Source organism: Rhopalosiphum padi, chromosome 4 (genome assembly GCF_020882245.1).
Source record: "Rhopalosiphum padi isolate XX-2018 chromosome 4, ASM2088224v1, whole genome shotgun sequence".
Taxonomy (NCBI): Eukaryota; Metazoa; Arthropoda; class Insecta; order Hemiptera; family Aphididae; genus Rhopalosiphum; species Rhopalosiphum padi.
Genome location: NC_083600.1, coordinates 9936490 through 9951281, shown reverse-complemented (window position 1 = coordinate 9951281; position 14792 = coordinate 9936490). Strand labels below are relative to the sequence as shown.

At 26.5% G+C, this 14792-nt stretch overlaps 1 protein-coding gene across 2 annotated transcripts in view; it reads right to left on the bottom strand.

Annotated features, from left to right (window-relative positions):
- The window catches only part of LOC132930491 (dopamine receptor 2), a 129255-nt gene that overhangs the window by 27993 nt on the left and 86470 nt on the right, over positions 1-14792 (bottom strand). Inside the window, exons 3-4 of one of the 2 annotated variants that reach the window (XM_060996401.1) lie at positions 9153-9237; positions 3974-4006 (exon numbers count right to left, since the gene is read on the bottom strand). In XM_060996401.1, the coding sequence (XP_060852384.1) occupies positions 3974-4006; positions 9153-9237 (118 nt within the window). The remainder of the gene's footprint in view (positions 1-3973; positions 4007-9152; positions 9238-14792) is intronic. The other variant, XM_060996402.1, reaches the window with a different exon arrangement.

Genomic DNA, 14792 nt, shown 5'->3' with positions numbered 1-14792 from the left:
TACTAAATACGACATCCAGTTACTAAACAGGGTTTTTAGATTAGTCTTAAACTCTCGAACACGAGAAATCAAATAGCCACTTTGCCATATAGACTGTAGGTGTTGAGTGCAAATCGCTATTGGGTTGGTCACTGTTGTACCTAATGATTGTATTAAATTTGAATCCAGTGATAAATTATTGCATAGGAAAAACAATTTTAAGTGGATCGGGCGTGTTACCCTAACTGATTAATATTAATATTAATAATTTTTTGCTTATAAATCAAATAATATTAAATTTAATGTATAATATGTATTATATTATACAATAGTTATAATAATATCATATCATATAATATTGTTAATGAAGTTATGTGGTATAGTGTCAACGTACCGTAGAATGGTGTGAACATATGCGGGATATAAATAGTTTGAAATTAGCTTAAATATTTCGAAAATTTAATTGCTCATACAAACTAATAATGTACTTAATGATGAAAAGTTTCGAATTTACAAAATAAAAAGTAGGTACCACTCTGTTGCTCAGTAGGTGTCGATTTTCGAGTGTAACTCGTCATTGCAGAGTTAGTCATTGTTGTATAATATTGTGTGTGTGTAATATTTGTATTTAATAATAATTAAAATCATTGCAAACGAAAAATGGTTTTGAACGAAGATGGTCTAAATTATTTAGTATATTTTATGATATAATTATATTGCAATTTAAAATAGTTTAGTTTACTATTAGTTATTATTTACCGTATTCGACATGTTGAATTATTTTTTGCCCAAAACACTGCATTTTAAAATGCAATCGTGTGTATAAAATATAATAAAAAAGGATAAATGTTTGAAGTAGGTAGGTGCCTATTAATAATATTTATAAACTATAATAACAAAAATCGTTATTATTCGTTTAAATATCTAATTTCGTCCAAATTTGAACCTAACTTCAAATGTCTATATGAAAAAAATGTGTTTATATATTTTTTTAGATTATTTGGTTTAAGTATGATTTACTTATGAGGGATTTTGTATTAAATTTTTTAATTTTTTGACTTAGCAAAAAGAAAAAATAAGTCTATAGAAGTAAATTTAAAATATCAAAAGTATAGCTTAAAAGTGTCAACAATTTGTCATCATTTTTATTATGACGTATTTAGAAATATATAAAAATAAACATTTGGTGAACATTTCAAGTATTTAAAGTTATTCGTTTATGGATTAAAAAAAAAAAAAATCAACGAGTTTGTTGAATAAATAAAAGAGAAAAATAAAAACATTTGCGTTTTTCCGTTTTTCTTTAATCCCCCTATTCAAAGTATAATACAGATCCGATGCGCTACTAGAAATCACCTCAAGTAGAAAGTCTAAGCGTTTTTTGTATGAAAATAAATTGTCTTCATACACAAAAGATAAATACACATAATTAAAAATCACAACATTTATCGATCCACCAGGAATTAAAATAAAAATCGTTATTATTCATATAAATATCCAATAACATTAAAATTAGATTTTCCTTATGAAAAAATATCGAGTGTAAAACGATATACTCATTTTTTGTTAGTGATTGAATTTAAATTTTGGTGATATTTGATTGTCATACGTAAAAAACAATTTTTGTTATTTTGTTATAATTAAAAACTATCAACTGTAGAAACTTATATTCCACTATTACTACTTAAATTATCAATTTCTATACAATATATATATATTAATGAATTATATTATGCATTTACAATTTTCGAATTTTTTTATTTGTATCTTTGGTCCAAAAGTTTGAAAATTTAAATCAATATTCCTCATAAGTTGTTCTAACAGCCGCCTAAAAATGTCAAAAATACATACTCACTTTTTACTGTTCATCAAGTTAATAACTGACAAAAAAAAAACTTTTGTAAAACCAATACATTTATCGCTTTGCTCAGAATCTAAAATAAAAAAATTCGTCAAAGATATAAAATATTTATTAGTTTTTTGCTTTATATATTTGTTTGTCCGAATTTACAACATAAAATAAGGAACGACTGTCTCTAGGGTGTCAGCAATGGGATTTGAGCGGAACTCGCACTAAAAAAACTATTGTAAATACAAATACATGTTTATATTATTATTTCTAAAGAATATATTTTAGAATTATTCTTAAGTTCTATACGCCTATGGTTATATTATGTAACTCTGTACTTGACAATAATGTTTTCTCTCTTTTCTTATTGTAATAATCGTTTTTTTTTTTATTAAAATTTATTCTGATACAGTTGGGAAATTATTGATTTCATATAATAATGACGTATTGTTCTTGTGAAATACCTTAAAAAAATAAATATGAATTCTTATGATATTTATATTGTAGTTTTTAACTTAGTCAGTCTGTACTATTGTTATTTTTTTTTTTTACAAACTATTCGTTTCAATTACATTGTTATTATTATTATTATTTTTTTATTTTTACAAGTAGACAGTAGATAGAACATTCTATTGGCTGTGATCACATTCAATATGCGAGTGTTTTGGATTTAGAGATGCGTAACTAACACGAGTGTAAACTAACGGATAATAATTTTAGGGACGAATGAAATCGATAGAGACTTTTTTTTTACCGAATTTAGATAAAAAAAAAGAAATAATTATTTACACATTTTTACAGGCATTTTTCTTTTTAAACAACTTAACTAAATATTAGTATCTTAAACGACACGCATAAAGTCATAAAAAATTTTTTTCTATAGATACCTGTTTGTTTGTGAAAATTATGTTACTCAGTTCCTGGCTTTCATTAGAAAATAACGACCTATGTGTTTTTTAATTATATGGTAGAATTAAATAAATTATTTAATAGATTCATTTAATTTCACATCATACATACAATATAATATTAAAGTAATTAACGAGAAAACAATTTAAAAATAACCTTAAACCGAAATTAATTTTAATTGAATTTTTTTATGATGAACCCGCAACTGGCTCTGGAATTTTCCTTATATTTTATAAGAATAACGGCTTAACCGTAATTGCTGTATTTATATAATAATATCCTAGCTTAGGTCCGAGAGGCGACTGTTTCCATCCCATACCCTTGAGCCCATCGCGGTGTACTTCACTAGATATACGAGTATATGGCCAATATGGCATATATCTATTTATAAATCCGTTATTTTGCTTAAGTCCATATATTACATAGGGATAGATAATATGCGTAGATTTATAAAGGATAAATAATTGCTTACAGGTCTTCGATAGGTATACCGTCTGAATCGACCCCCCTCTCCAGCGTGTGTGTGTGGATTTATTGGAGTAATTGCTGCAGTGCGGAAACTGTGCGTGACGCATGAAATATACATTTGATACTGGATAAAGCTGCAGTGTAGTGACGTCGCCGCCTATCGACGATTTTATTATTATGATTATTATTTGTTGAAAGCGATACGATCCAATAATGTAATCAAGTGAAACGCTGCAGCACGTGCGGTGGCCCGGAATCAAATTTACACCGATGTACCATTTTATATTATGTTGTATATAATGTATAATATATAGATAGTATATAATATTATATATAGGATAATCCATACTTAACGTGTTACCTTCGTTCTATCATTATTTTATTTATTTTTTTTTTTTTGATTTAGTAAAAAAGATTTTCACATAAATATAAAATGAACATATTATTATAGGTAGTGTCTACCTTATCGTTTTTTTTCATTTTTTTTTTTTTATAATGATGAATAGGTATTTTTAAAATATTTTTCCACATTGTAATCAGTATTTTTAATTCAGAAATCATTATAATACTAAATAATAACAATTTAACAAATGGAACACGAAGCCATATGAATATATTTTTATATTTAAAAACAACACACATTGATTGATACGAAGCTAGTGTAGCGCATTAAATGCATCACGTTGTGTATGAGGTACACACATTTATGAGATCGGTCCATATACGCTACAAACGCATACGCACCTGTTGTCGGCCGGAGATAAATACCTGTGTGTTTATTTTGTTCCGCGTTGACATCTCCTGAAAACGATGACGACAGATCGTAAGCAGCATTTCTTAATCGGGTGATATTTTTAAATATTTTTTTATTACCACGAATAAGTATATAGTATACGAGTAGTTATAGGTTAGATTATAATATATATATGGCAGAGTCGGCCAAACGGTCGATCGCAAACGATTTTAAAGTCGATTGTGTTAGAATTTATTTTTAGACTACGCACGAAGATTGTTTCTTAATAATTATGTATACTTAATAATAAAAAAAAAATTTTTATGGAAGTCGATCTTCAAAGGTGAAATATATTTTTAGTAGATCGCGGCCAAAAAAAGTTTGGTCGCCCCTGATATATAGGTACACTCTATCGAACGAATGTATCTACAATTTACAACGAAGACGATGACTAGAAAATGTCAAAACAACCGTTCTTTCATATACGTATCTTAAGTAACTACTTATATTGTTACATGATCAAATAAATCATAACAATACAATAATTATTTCATAATGTAGTTCCATTCTACAAAGAGGACACCATCGTCGCTAACAAATTATTTCTAAAATCTATTTCACGCGAAAAAGAACTATTCAAGTTACAGCCTTAGTTAAGAAACCAAATTTATACACAATACATAAAACAATATATAAGCGTTGGCGTTGTCTTTATTTTTAGAAATCTTTAAAATACAAAAAAAGTAATTATTGTTCAAAAACTCGTTAATTTTATGCTTTTCGAACTTCAAAAACTTTTTCATATTAATTAAATAAAAAACCACAATGACACAGAAAATATTGCCTTCTGAATTGTATAATATACATTTTATTTCTTAACTATATATTATGAGTATAGCCTGATGCCTCAGTGATTCTCTTTCACACGAAAAAGTTTTTTTTTTGAAATTTATATAATTTCGTAATTTCATAACATCCAACAACGGTATGTGCACATTGCACAAGACAACTATTATAAGTATTGAAATATTTGTAAAATTTTAAATTTAAATTTTTCTTAATATTTTATTAACATTGCATACATTAAATGTGTATTAAAAAGTGGCAGAGCGTCAATTGTTCGACTACTGTATATATATATATATATTTTATAAGTTATAAATATATGAAAATATTTTGTTCTTCTATTTTCTCTCTTTAGTCTATACACGTCTTTATATGTTTGATAAAATAATAATTTGTAAGGAAATGTAAAAATACAAATAAGTTTGTTAAAATCAATGATTATAATATTTTTTTTTTTTTTTTTTTTTTTTTTTTTTATTTTTTTTTAAGGCTTCGACAACTTAGGTCATTAGCCTGTAGGTTGGTAGGGTTGGTACAGTAGGGTTGAAACAGTAGGGGTGTTACACGTGAGTGTATTTGGCAGAATTTTTAATGGGGCACCCGTAGGTTTCTGCCATGCCCCGGGGTGGGGGGATGGCAGCACTTGTTCTCCGGACACCGTGACTTGCCCGGAGAAAAATGCCACCCAGTGGCCGAGGATCGAACCGGAGCCGGCTGCGCCGCAGCCGACGAATTAAACCGCTCGACCACCCCGTCCCCCCGATTATAATATTATGCGTCATAATATTGCTTCAATATTAAAATAAACTGAGACATAATATATACAAAACAACGATACTCCAAAAACTCGTTCAAACTTATGATTGTTTTTTAAATTAAACAAGTAAAATATTTCGAATTTGGCTAATGGTAAATAATTGTTTAGTTTAATACAATGATTTAGAGTTAAATGTCATTAAACAAACGACATACTAATGCCGACTTAAATTTGCCCATGAATATTTTAGGCAATTCTTCATGTACCTAGTGTAGCGTTTTTATTAACCTAAGTCTTGAAACTTTAAGTACATATTAATAATATAGTGTGTAATATTTAAAATATTATACATGTACAATACAAATTACATCACTCCCGGGCTAGGCTTAAATGTCTCGATTAATGGTGTTTTCATTAATGCTAATAGCTTAGCGAATCTTATAACTTGTTTACGGCTTGTTTTCTTATCTAAATTAACGTAGTTTTTAATAATTTATAAGTTATGTTTTTATTTAGTGACTTTTTAATTATATTTTTGTTTTATATTTTTTAACTGATATTATAAATAATATAAGATCAAATTATATTTGTATTTAGAACACAAACGATGAAAAAGAGCATCAGATGGTAAATATTACACCACGCCTAAATTTTACCCAAGAGCCAGATGGTAGTCAAAGGAACGGTTAGAAATTGACTACTTAACCAACACTTTTGTTACTTTAGAACTAATGTATTTTTGGGTATCTAATAATTATTTTAAATAAGTAAATTATGAAATAAATTATACGTCTACCTTTTCTGACTTTCTCGTTATTATTATCAGGCGTGTAGTCAAGAATTTTCAAGGGAAATTGTTTTGAAAAATAACAAACTTAATAAAAAAAAATAAAATATACTACAATCGTCAATATTAATATTTGTATTTAATGGCCATATTATTTTAATGCAATATATTTGTCATCATTGTTTATCTTTCAGATTTTTCAGTCTACGAAGGACGATTGCTACCTCTAGGTACTACCACTCCACTCCATCCATAATTGTCTCCATCGTCTGCTATTCTCATTCCCAGTGAGATTTTGACAAGATCTGACTTTAGTTTGTCTGCCCTTTTCAGTGGCCTTTTTTCATTCAGTATCCCAATAAAAATGTTGTTTGTTTTATCTACAGATCTACACACAACACCAATCCGTTCTAATCTTTTACTTTTCAAATACGCACTGATAATGGGTTTTCGGGATAAATGATACATTTCTCGATCTGTTCGTTTTATAATAGGGGAAGGCGGGGTAAGACCGTACGAGGGGCAAAACCGTATGATAAGGTTTATTGAACAATAAGTCAAATTCCCGCTCAAATTCTTGTTATCACAAAATATGTGTAATCACTATTTTTTTTTCATATATTGTCATTAAAAACTTTTATACTTATATTTGTTTGATGTAAAAAAAAAAACTGCATCAAATTACGTAACAGTAAATACAGATTATTTATTGATATAATATGGAGGAATGTTGCTTATACTTTTTAGTTAATTGCTGTTAATTTGAATACACCTACTGTGGGGCAAAACCGTATAAGTATAATACATAAGTATTAAGTTTAATGTTTATTTTATTTTCATTATTTTGTTATTTACATGGATATTTAAACATGTTTGGTTTAAATGTTATTTAAAAAGTTTGTTATGTAAGGTAAATAACTACCCTACAAAATTGTGTTCATAATAAAGTGAAAAATAGTTGTTAAATGAGTTATTATTATTTTTTATTCTAATATAAAAATGCAAAATACTTTACTCAAGATTTTTTTTTGGAGATGGAAGATATTAATATGTATTGCAAAGGGTGCCTATTATATTTCTACTATTTTAGATCATAAAACCATCCATACGGTTTTGCCCCAAGACTAATACGGTTTTACCCCACCTATGGGGCAAAATCGTATTTTTGGGTACTTTCAAAATTTGAATTTTTTTTTTAGTTTAAGTTAAGATTTTTTGAAAATGCTTCAATATTATTGAAGCTAACAATATTTGTGATATATTTACGCAATCCAGTTTCAAATTTTTCAAATGTTGTAAGTCTTACAGTGCCTAGAAGTTAGTAGTACGGTTCTGCCCCACCTTCCCCTATATTCTCCATTCGCAATAAGATAGAGCCATAAATTCGGTTTAATACTGTTCATTCAAACGTGTTCGTCTTGTCCTCAATTTTCTCTAGTTATTGACTATGTCGCACGCCCATAAGTCAATACTGAGTGTAGAAAGCCGGAATATATAGGTATACAAGATGAGTTATCTAGAAAACGCTATGTACGTATATTATTTTACCAACGTTTCTACACGCCACATCTGTTCCACGCACTACTTAAATAATAATAACGCGCTTAATTGATAAAATAAAATAAAAATTACGCGAAATAATAGAATGAAGAGATCTCTGGGCAGAGATGCTTGAAATAGTTATAGGTAGTATATACCTAAATACCTACTTATACTTACATACCTTTCACAGCACGAAATGATACGAAATTATGTAGTTTGCGACCGGAAGCACTGTGTTCTCGTGATTACGTCATTTTATTATAAGCAATTAAGTTTACGTAGGTTTGATAATAACATGTCAAGTGAAAGGTGAACGGCTGAAGAGCTTTTAGCTGTATGATAATAATATTATGTATACATATATCTGTCCACTTGGGTAATCGGAAAATGGTCTGTGGGATGGCGCGTTCGACGGATCGAACTTCTCGACACGGCTTCGCAGGTAAACAGCGTGGGTTGCGCAGAGAATACGACGTGGTCTACCGTGTTGTTTAATGACGGAAAGTTGATCACTGACCACGTACATAGCCGTATTTATCACGTGTTGTGTATTCAATAAAAATTATAAAAAAAGGATAAAAAAAGTCTAAATACTAGACATATATATATATATATATATATATATATATATATATATATATACAGATCGTCAAGCAGGCTAATAAAAGCGAATAGCGGAAATTAATATGAATAAGTTGAAAACGCTCGTTAGAAATAATTTATTATTGTTATAGGTAGTGATGCTTTACAGTCCGATTCTCGAACGCTAATAATAATAATAATAATCTGTTGATGTAGGTAAGCATACAGAAAACACAGAGAATTTGAGCGAATATTAAAATATATCGTGTGTTCAAATGTCAATGATATAATAATATAATAGTCCGTCAAAAATTGTTCGAGGAACTCGAGTTAGGTTTGATCTACATTTTGCTTGTTAAGTCGAATACAACGCAATGGTTTAGATTAAGATTTTGATACAAATAAATGAGTGGTAAAACGATCTATTAAAATTTTTAAAAATATAATAAATTATAATTTTTTTTATAGTATCAGAACAAAAAAAGTATCTAAAACTTTGCAAAAGCTTTCGAAAACTATTTAAATTAGTTTCTAATATTTTGCAATTATTTGAATAATGGTTTAAGTGTTTATAATCATTCAAATTTAGTCTTATTAGTTAATACTAAATATTTTTTTTACAATTTTTAAATAGAGTTAGTATTACTTATATTTTTATATTATTAATGGTAATTAATATGATTTTTTAATTAATACTCACTTGACTGGACCTGTAGCGTAGCGGTCTTCTATATTTTCTTCGTACCTTTCTAGGACAGCATACACACAATATTCGACCATATGCCCTAGAAAAATGCATATTTAATCAATTTAATAGTTCAATAGAGCTTATTATTATATATGTTACAGTAAATAATGAAAAATAAATTATGTAATTTATCGATAAATATCGTACTATCTACTTTTAATTTATATGAGTAGATGTTTACGTTATTACTGGGAATTTACAATAAACAACTGTACAAATGGTTATTGACGCATCTATTTTTATTAACTATTTATTTTCACATGTTTAATATTCATGACATTTTGATTTACAAAGTTTGCCTGAAGAACGACAAGACATTTATTATTTTTACATTTAGATTTAAAATAACATCTTTGGTATCCTTGAATGCCCGAAACACTGTTCAAACCAGCTGCCTCTGTAAGAGTAAGTTTTTTTTCTTTGATGGATTTAGGTATGTCCAGAAATGTTTCCATGTAGTAAGCATATATTCTACGTCTCTGTTTGTCTTTTCTAATAAAAAATTTCTATGAAACCTTGACTTTGGTTATGCCGAATTTTACTGTCAACGATTTTAATGTCACTCCACATGAAATTTAATTCAGTTATTATTGAGTTCACAAATTCATGGCCATTATCCGAATTTAATATAACCGAAGTTCCAAATTTTGTGTAAAAATCGTGTGGATTGTAATCAATTTTTCCACGCGTTTGCTTTTCAAAGGTTTTAATACAACACATTTTGTAAGATAATCTTGATAGTTCATTATGAAACGGAAATTATTAATACTCTGTGACTGCATATCAATTACAATTTTTTGTGCACGATAGTTTAAAAACGTTCTATAAAATTGGTTTTAACACCAGTCCTCTTTTCGGGTTAGATGATTTTTTTTGACAGTGTACGCACAGACATAAAAAACACTATTATTGTTTCATTTTTAATATTACAATATTTCATTTTAATCACCGCGATTGTATTTAAACTTTAAAGCCATCTTTTATGATTTTAGTTGATCTAAACGCGACAGTTGTATTCGGATAAATTTAAAAAAAAATTATTGTCATCGTGTTTTATTTTATTATAAATGGTATAGATATAATATCATCAAATTTAGGTAGGTCTATCGCCTACCCCAGTTCGTCACTAGTTTTTTCTTAATTGTGTTTTGTATCTGGCGTCACATTTAGAAGCAATAAAAATGATTGGACTTAACTTCAATAATTTTCTGGCGAAAAATTGAATCTAGTTAGTACTTCGAATAGGGAAGGGGTGGTTCGCTATTAAAAGTAAAAAATTCCGAGTACTTTTCTAATTAATTATGAAAAATAGAAAATATCACTGTCAAAAATCACTAAAATGTGTAAATAATTTTGTAGTTAAATATGCATTACTTGTTTATTCATACCTTGAGTTTGAACATTTTTACAATATAAGATTCCATTTATAAGTTTAGCTTACATGAATTATAAAAAGATTTGGGTGGAATTTCACAAATATTTTTATGAGCGTTGGAATTTGAAATTTTGATGATATTAGATATAATTGTAGTACAATAGCATTATAAATATTAAACACATAGTTTGTAATATAGGTTGACAGATCGACTGCTCACGATAAAAATCTTTTTTTTGTAATTTATAATAGTTGAATATTGGATTCAAATTTAATACATCCATTACATTAACTACGCGAATTCGATACCTTGTATAATAGCGCTACAGTAAAGCGCTACTTGCATACCCGTATTTTTGTTTTATTGAGTAATATAAACTATAATAATAAAAAAAAATAAAAAATAAATGATTACGTTAAAATTTTTTTTGACTAAACCTACAATTTGTTATTTACTTAAAGCTAGTCTTTACCATATTTTAGTCTTTTTAATTATTTTTGTTAATTGCTTAGAGAATAATTTATTGTAACTTAATGTATTCTCATAATATCGTTACTTTTTTTATTTTAATTTATATTGCTTCATAAAATCTTTAAATACATTGTGAGTACTCAAGGAAATGGTTAAAAAAATTATTTACACATTGAAAGTATGACATATTTTTAAGGTATAATAAAATCAAGAAAAAAATTAATAGTATCATAATTATTATTAACTTCTATACCTAAGTCAATAAACAGTTATGGTATAATAATAATATTATATACTATTTTGACAATTATTATTAAATATTAATATAAATTAATCAAATATTATTTATTTATTTATTTAAATTATATATATATAAATATTTATAATAATATATAATCATACTCAATAGTATCTTATCATTTATTAACCTTATATTCAAATATACTAATCTATATAATATATTTCATTAAATAGTACGCAACTTCGACTTTTATAGACTTTATATTTTTTTTTTATTAAAACATAAAATATGATTAAGTTCTGTGTTATTACTTATGGCTTGTAAATACAAAAAAATAATTCAGATGTATATTTTATTGATTATTGACTAAATTTACTTTCCTACCATTTTTCATTGAACATTTTCAGCAATTAATCAGTACAAAAGTAAAATATCATATCTTGGTTGTTCTCATACTAATAATCTAGTAATGTTTTACATTTAATATACAATTATTATATAAATAAAATGATAAAACTGTTTTAAAGTTATATTAATGTTTGTGATACTTGCTTAAAAGACTTAACTAAAAATAAGTGTTTATAACACGTCATATAAAAATAGGTCTATTATTACTGAAAATCTTATGTTTAAATTAAATAATGAATACTATATTTTATAATCATGGATGAATATTTTATTTTGATTTAAAGATTATTATTTATATTATATTAGTTTTAGAATTAACAATTTTTGAACATTAAAATTTGACCTGTTTGTTGTATATTTTAAAAACTATCATCTTGTTTATGAGATGACTCGAATTGCTGTCTCTTATTTTAGAACACAACGCCATTTTTCACAAGATACCATCCATTATCAGTTTTTCAACGCCGATGACAGTGATGGACTTTGAGATATTATTTAGGCTGCTAGTACTCAAAGTAGGTGGATAATCCCGTACTCAGTCATTTACACTACTCTCTTGTTTCTTAAATGATTGTTCTCTAAACGTTAGTAGACTTCCGGAGTTTTTTTGTTCCAAGGTACTATAATGAATTAAAGTAACCAAATTAACCCTCGCTAACTCCCAGTCTTTATTTCTTCACTACAAAGAGTAGCATTACATCCAATTTATTGATAACATTATTACGATCGTTAAAAACAAACGTAAAGAGGAAATCATAAAATTATATTATAATTAAAAAAAATTGTATTCAAAATTACCATAAAAAGATTAGACAAGTAGTCAAGATGATATGAATTTTAATTAAATCGTTTTAATAATAATATTTGGGTACTAAATAAAAAAAATAAAAGATTAAATAACACAATACCGGTATCTATATTAATTTAAATTTGATTTCAAGTTATTTTCGAGTAGGTATTTTTTTTTCATACTTGATAAAATAACCACATATGTGTAAATAAAATACGTTTTGAATATCATACATAATATGCTCCAATATATTAATGCAAACTATTCTTATAGTTATTCATAAGAATTTAAGCAAATACTTAAATGTATATTTATAAAATAATGTACCCATTACCCATATTATATATATACTTTTCCAGACCTATACAAATATTAAAATAAAATTTATATTTTGAAATGTATGCTTTTTTTTTAATTGCTTTGGTTAATACCTATGTTTACTAATGAAAAGCTAAAAAAGTCATACACAGTACATTTGAAATATATTCTCTTAAATTAATGTCTTGGTTACTTATACTTCCAAATCCATCAATGGATATACTATAGTCTATAGTTATCCTAATAATAATATATTTGGGATTATAGCTGGTGTTACACTAGGAAGTATTCTCTTCAATATTTATATCTCATCGATCACGCTTAATATGTAAAGCTATTTAGGCCACATTGCCACAAGGTAATAATATCAACTAGCGCCGATCGTTTTGTAATTTCTACCAACGTATAAAAACATATTCGTCTAATAAAGAACTGGTTTTAAAATTATTGGTTTAAAGTAAACCAAACAAATAAACTCATACTGAATTTACTTTTAAACAAACACAGTGTCTACTTGTAACTCTCAATGAAACTCAAATCCCATCATCTCTGATTGTAAGATATCTCAGATTAACATACGATTGTTGTTTTACATGTGTAAACCAAATCAAAACTAAATTACTGCAAATAAACTTTCGAGTACATATGGTTAACGCATCACTCATCAATAGTAAAAAATTATTAATTCAAACGCCCATGTCTTCACAGCTTGTAAAACAGATATTTAATTGAATACCTACTTTAGTCAATAAATATATAAAAAAATAATTAAGGAAGTTATAAATAACAATTGTAATATATATTGAATAATGCTGTTAATATTGCTTTATATAATTTTAATAGGTTGTTAATTTACTTTTTATTTTGCTGAGTTAAGTCAACGATGGTCATAAAATTTTTTTTTTTTTCTATATTAAATATAATATAGAGATGAATAATATAAATCAACTCAAATTTAATCAACTTGAAATTAATTAATTTATTTATGTTTTAGTTATTAATTCTATCGGATTCAATTTGAAAAACGAATAATACGAGTAGTTGGATTTATTTATCAAAATAATTATTATATATTATACTGATTTCTCTCCCATATGGTATGCATTAGTCATTTGAACGTTTAAACTTAACCAGTCATATGCTGATAAATGTACATACATATATATATATATATATATATGTATTTATTATTTCAAAGAATATTTTATTTGGAAAAAAAAAGTGGAGATAGTAAAGAGATTTATGAAGGTAATTCAATATTTCATTCAAAGTATGTGGGAAACTCTGATGAGACTTTTAAAATGTTTATAAAAGGAAAATTGAAAACGAATTATTTTACGTGTAAATTTTATTTTTTGAAATTAGGAAAAACAATTTTTTTTGCTTACAATGTTTTTTATTCTAGAATATAATAAAAGAAACAAATATACGAATGTACAATGCACATAATATTAAATTGGTCAATGAATCTATGAATATATATTGTTATAAACTTTTGAACGAATCATAAAGTTTTAACAATTTTGTAAATATAATTCCCAATCAAATAAAATGAATAATAACAATGTAGTAAGTTGTAATCTAACATAGCTGAAATATTATGACGTCAAACTTATTATCAAAACTTCGAAAATCAGTTTGAGCTTAAAATTATTATTACAAATATATTTCGCAAATGACGAATCTCTAATTCTCAACAAAAACCTTTTTTGAATTTTATTAAATTCCATTATTTCAGTAAATAAAACAGAAAAAAAAGTAAAGAAGTAGGAAATCATTCTGCTGTACAATAGGTGTGGACTGTTGAGGGTTTCCGTCATTATTGAGTTTAGTAGGCCACTATAATGGACGCGTTATATTAAAAAAATATTCTGAGAGAAGACGGTCTGTTAGCTTATATTATAGATTTTATATTGCTATTAAATTAATTAATTTTATTATTGTTAACATGGTAAATTGAATAAATGTTTGACAAAAATATTGAATTT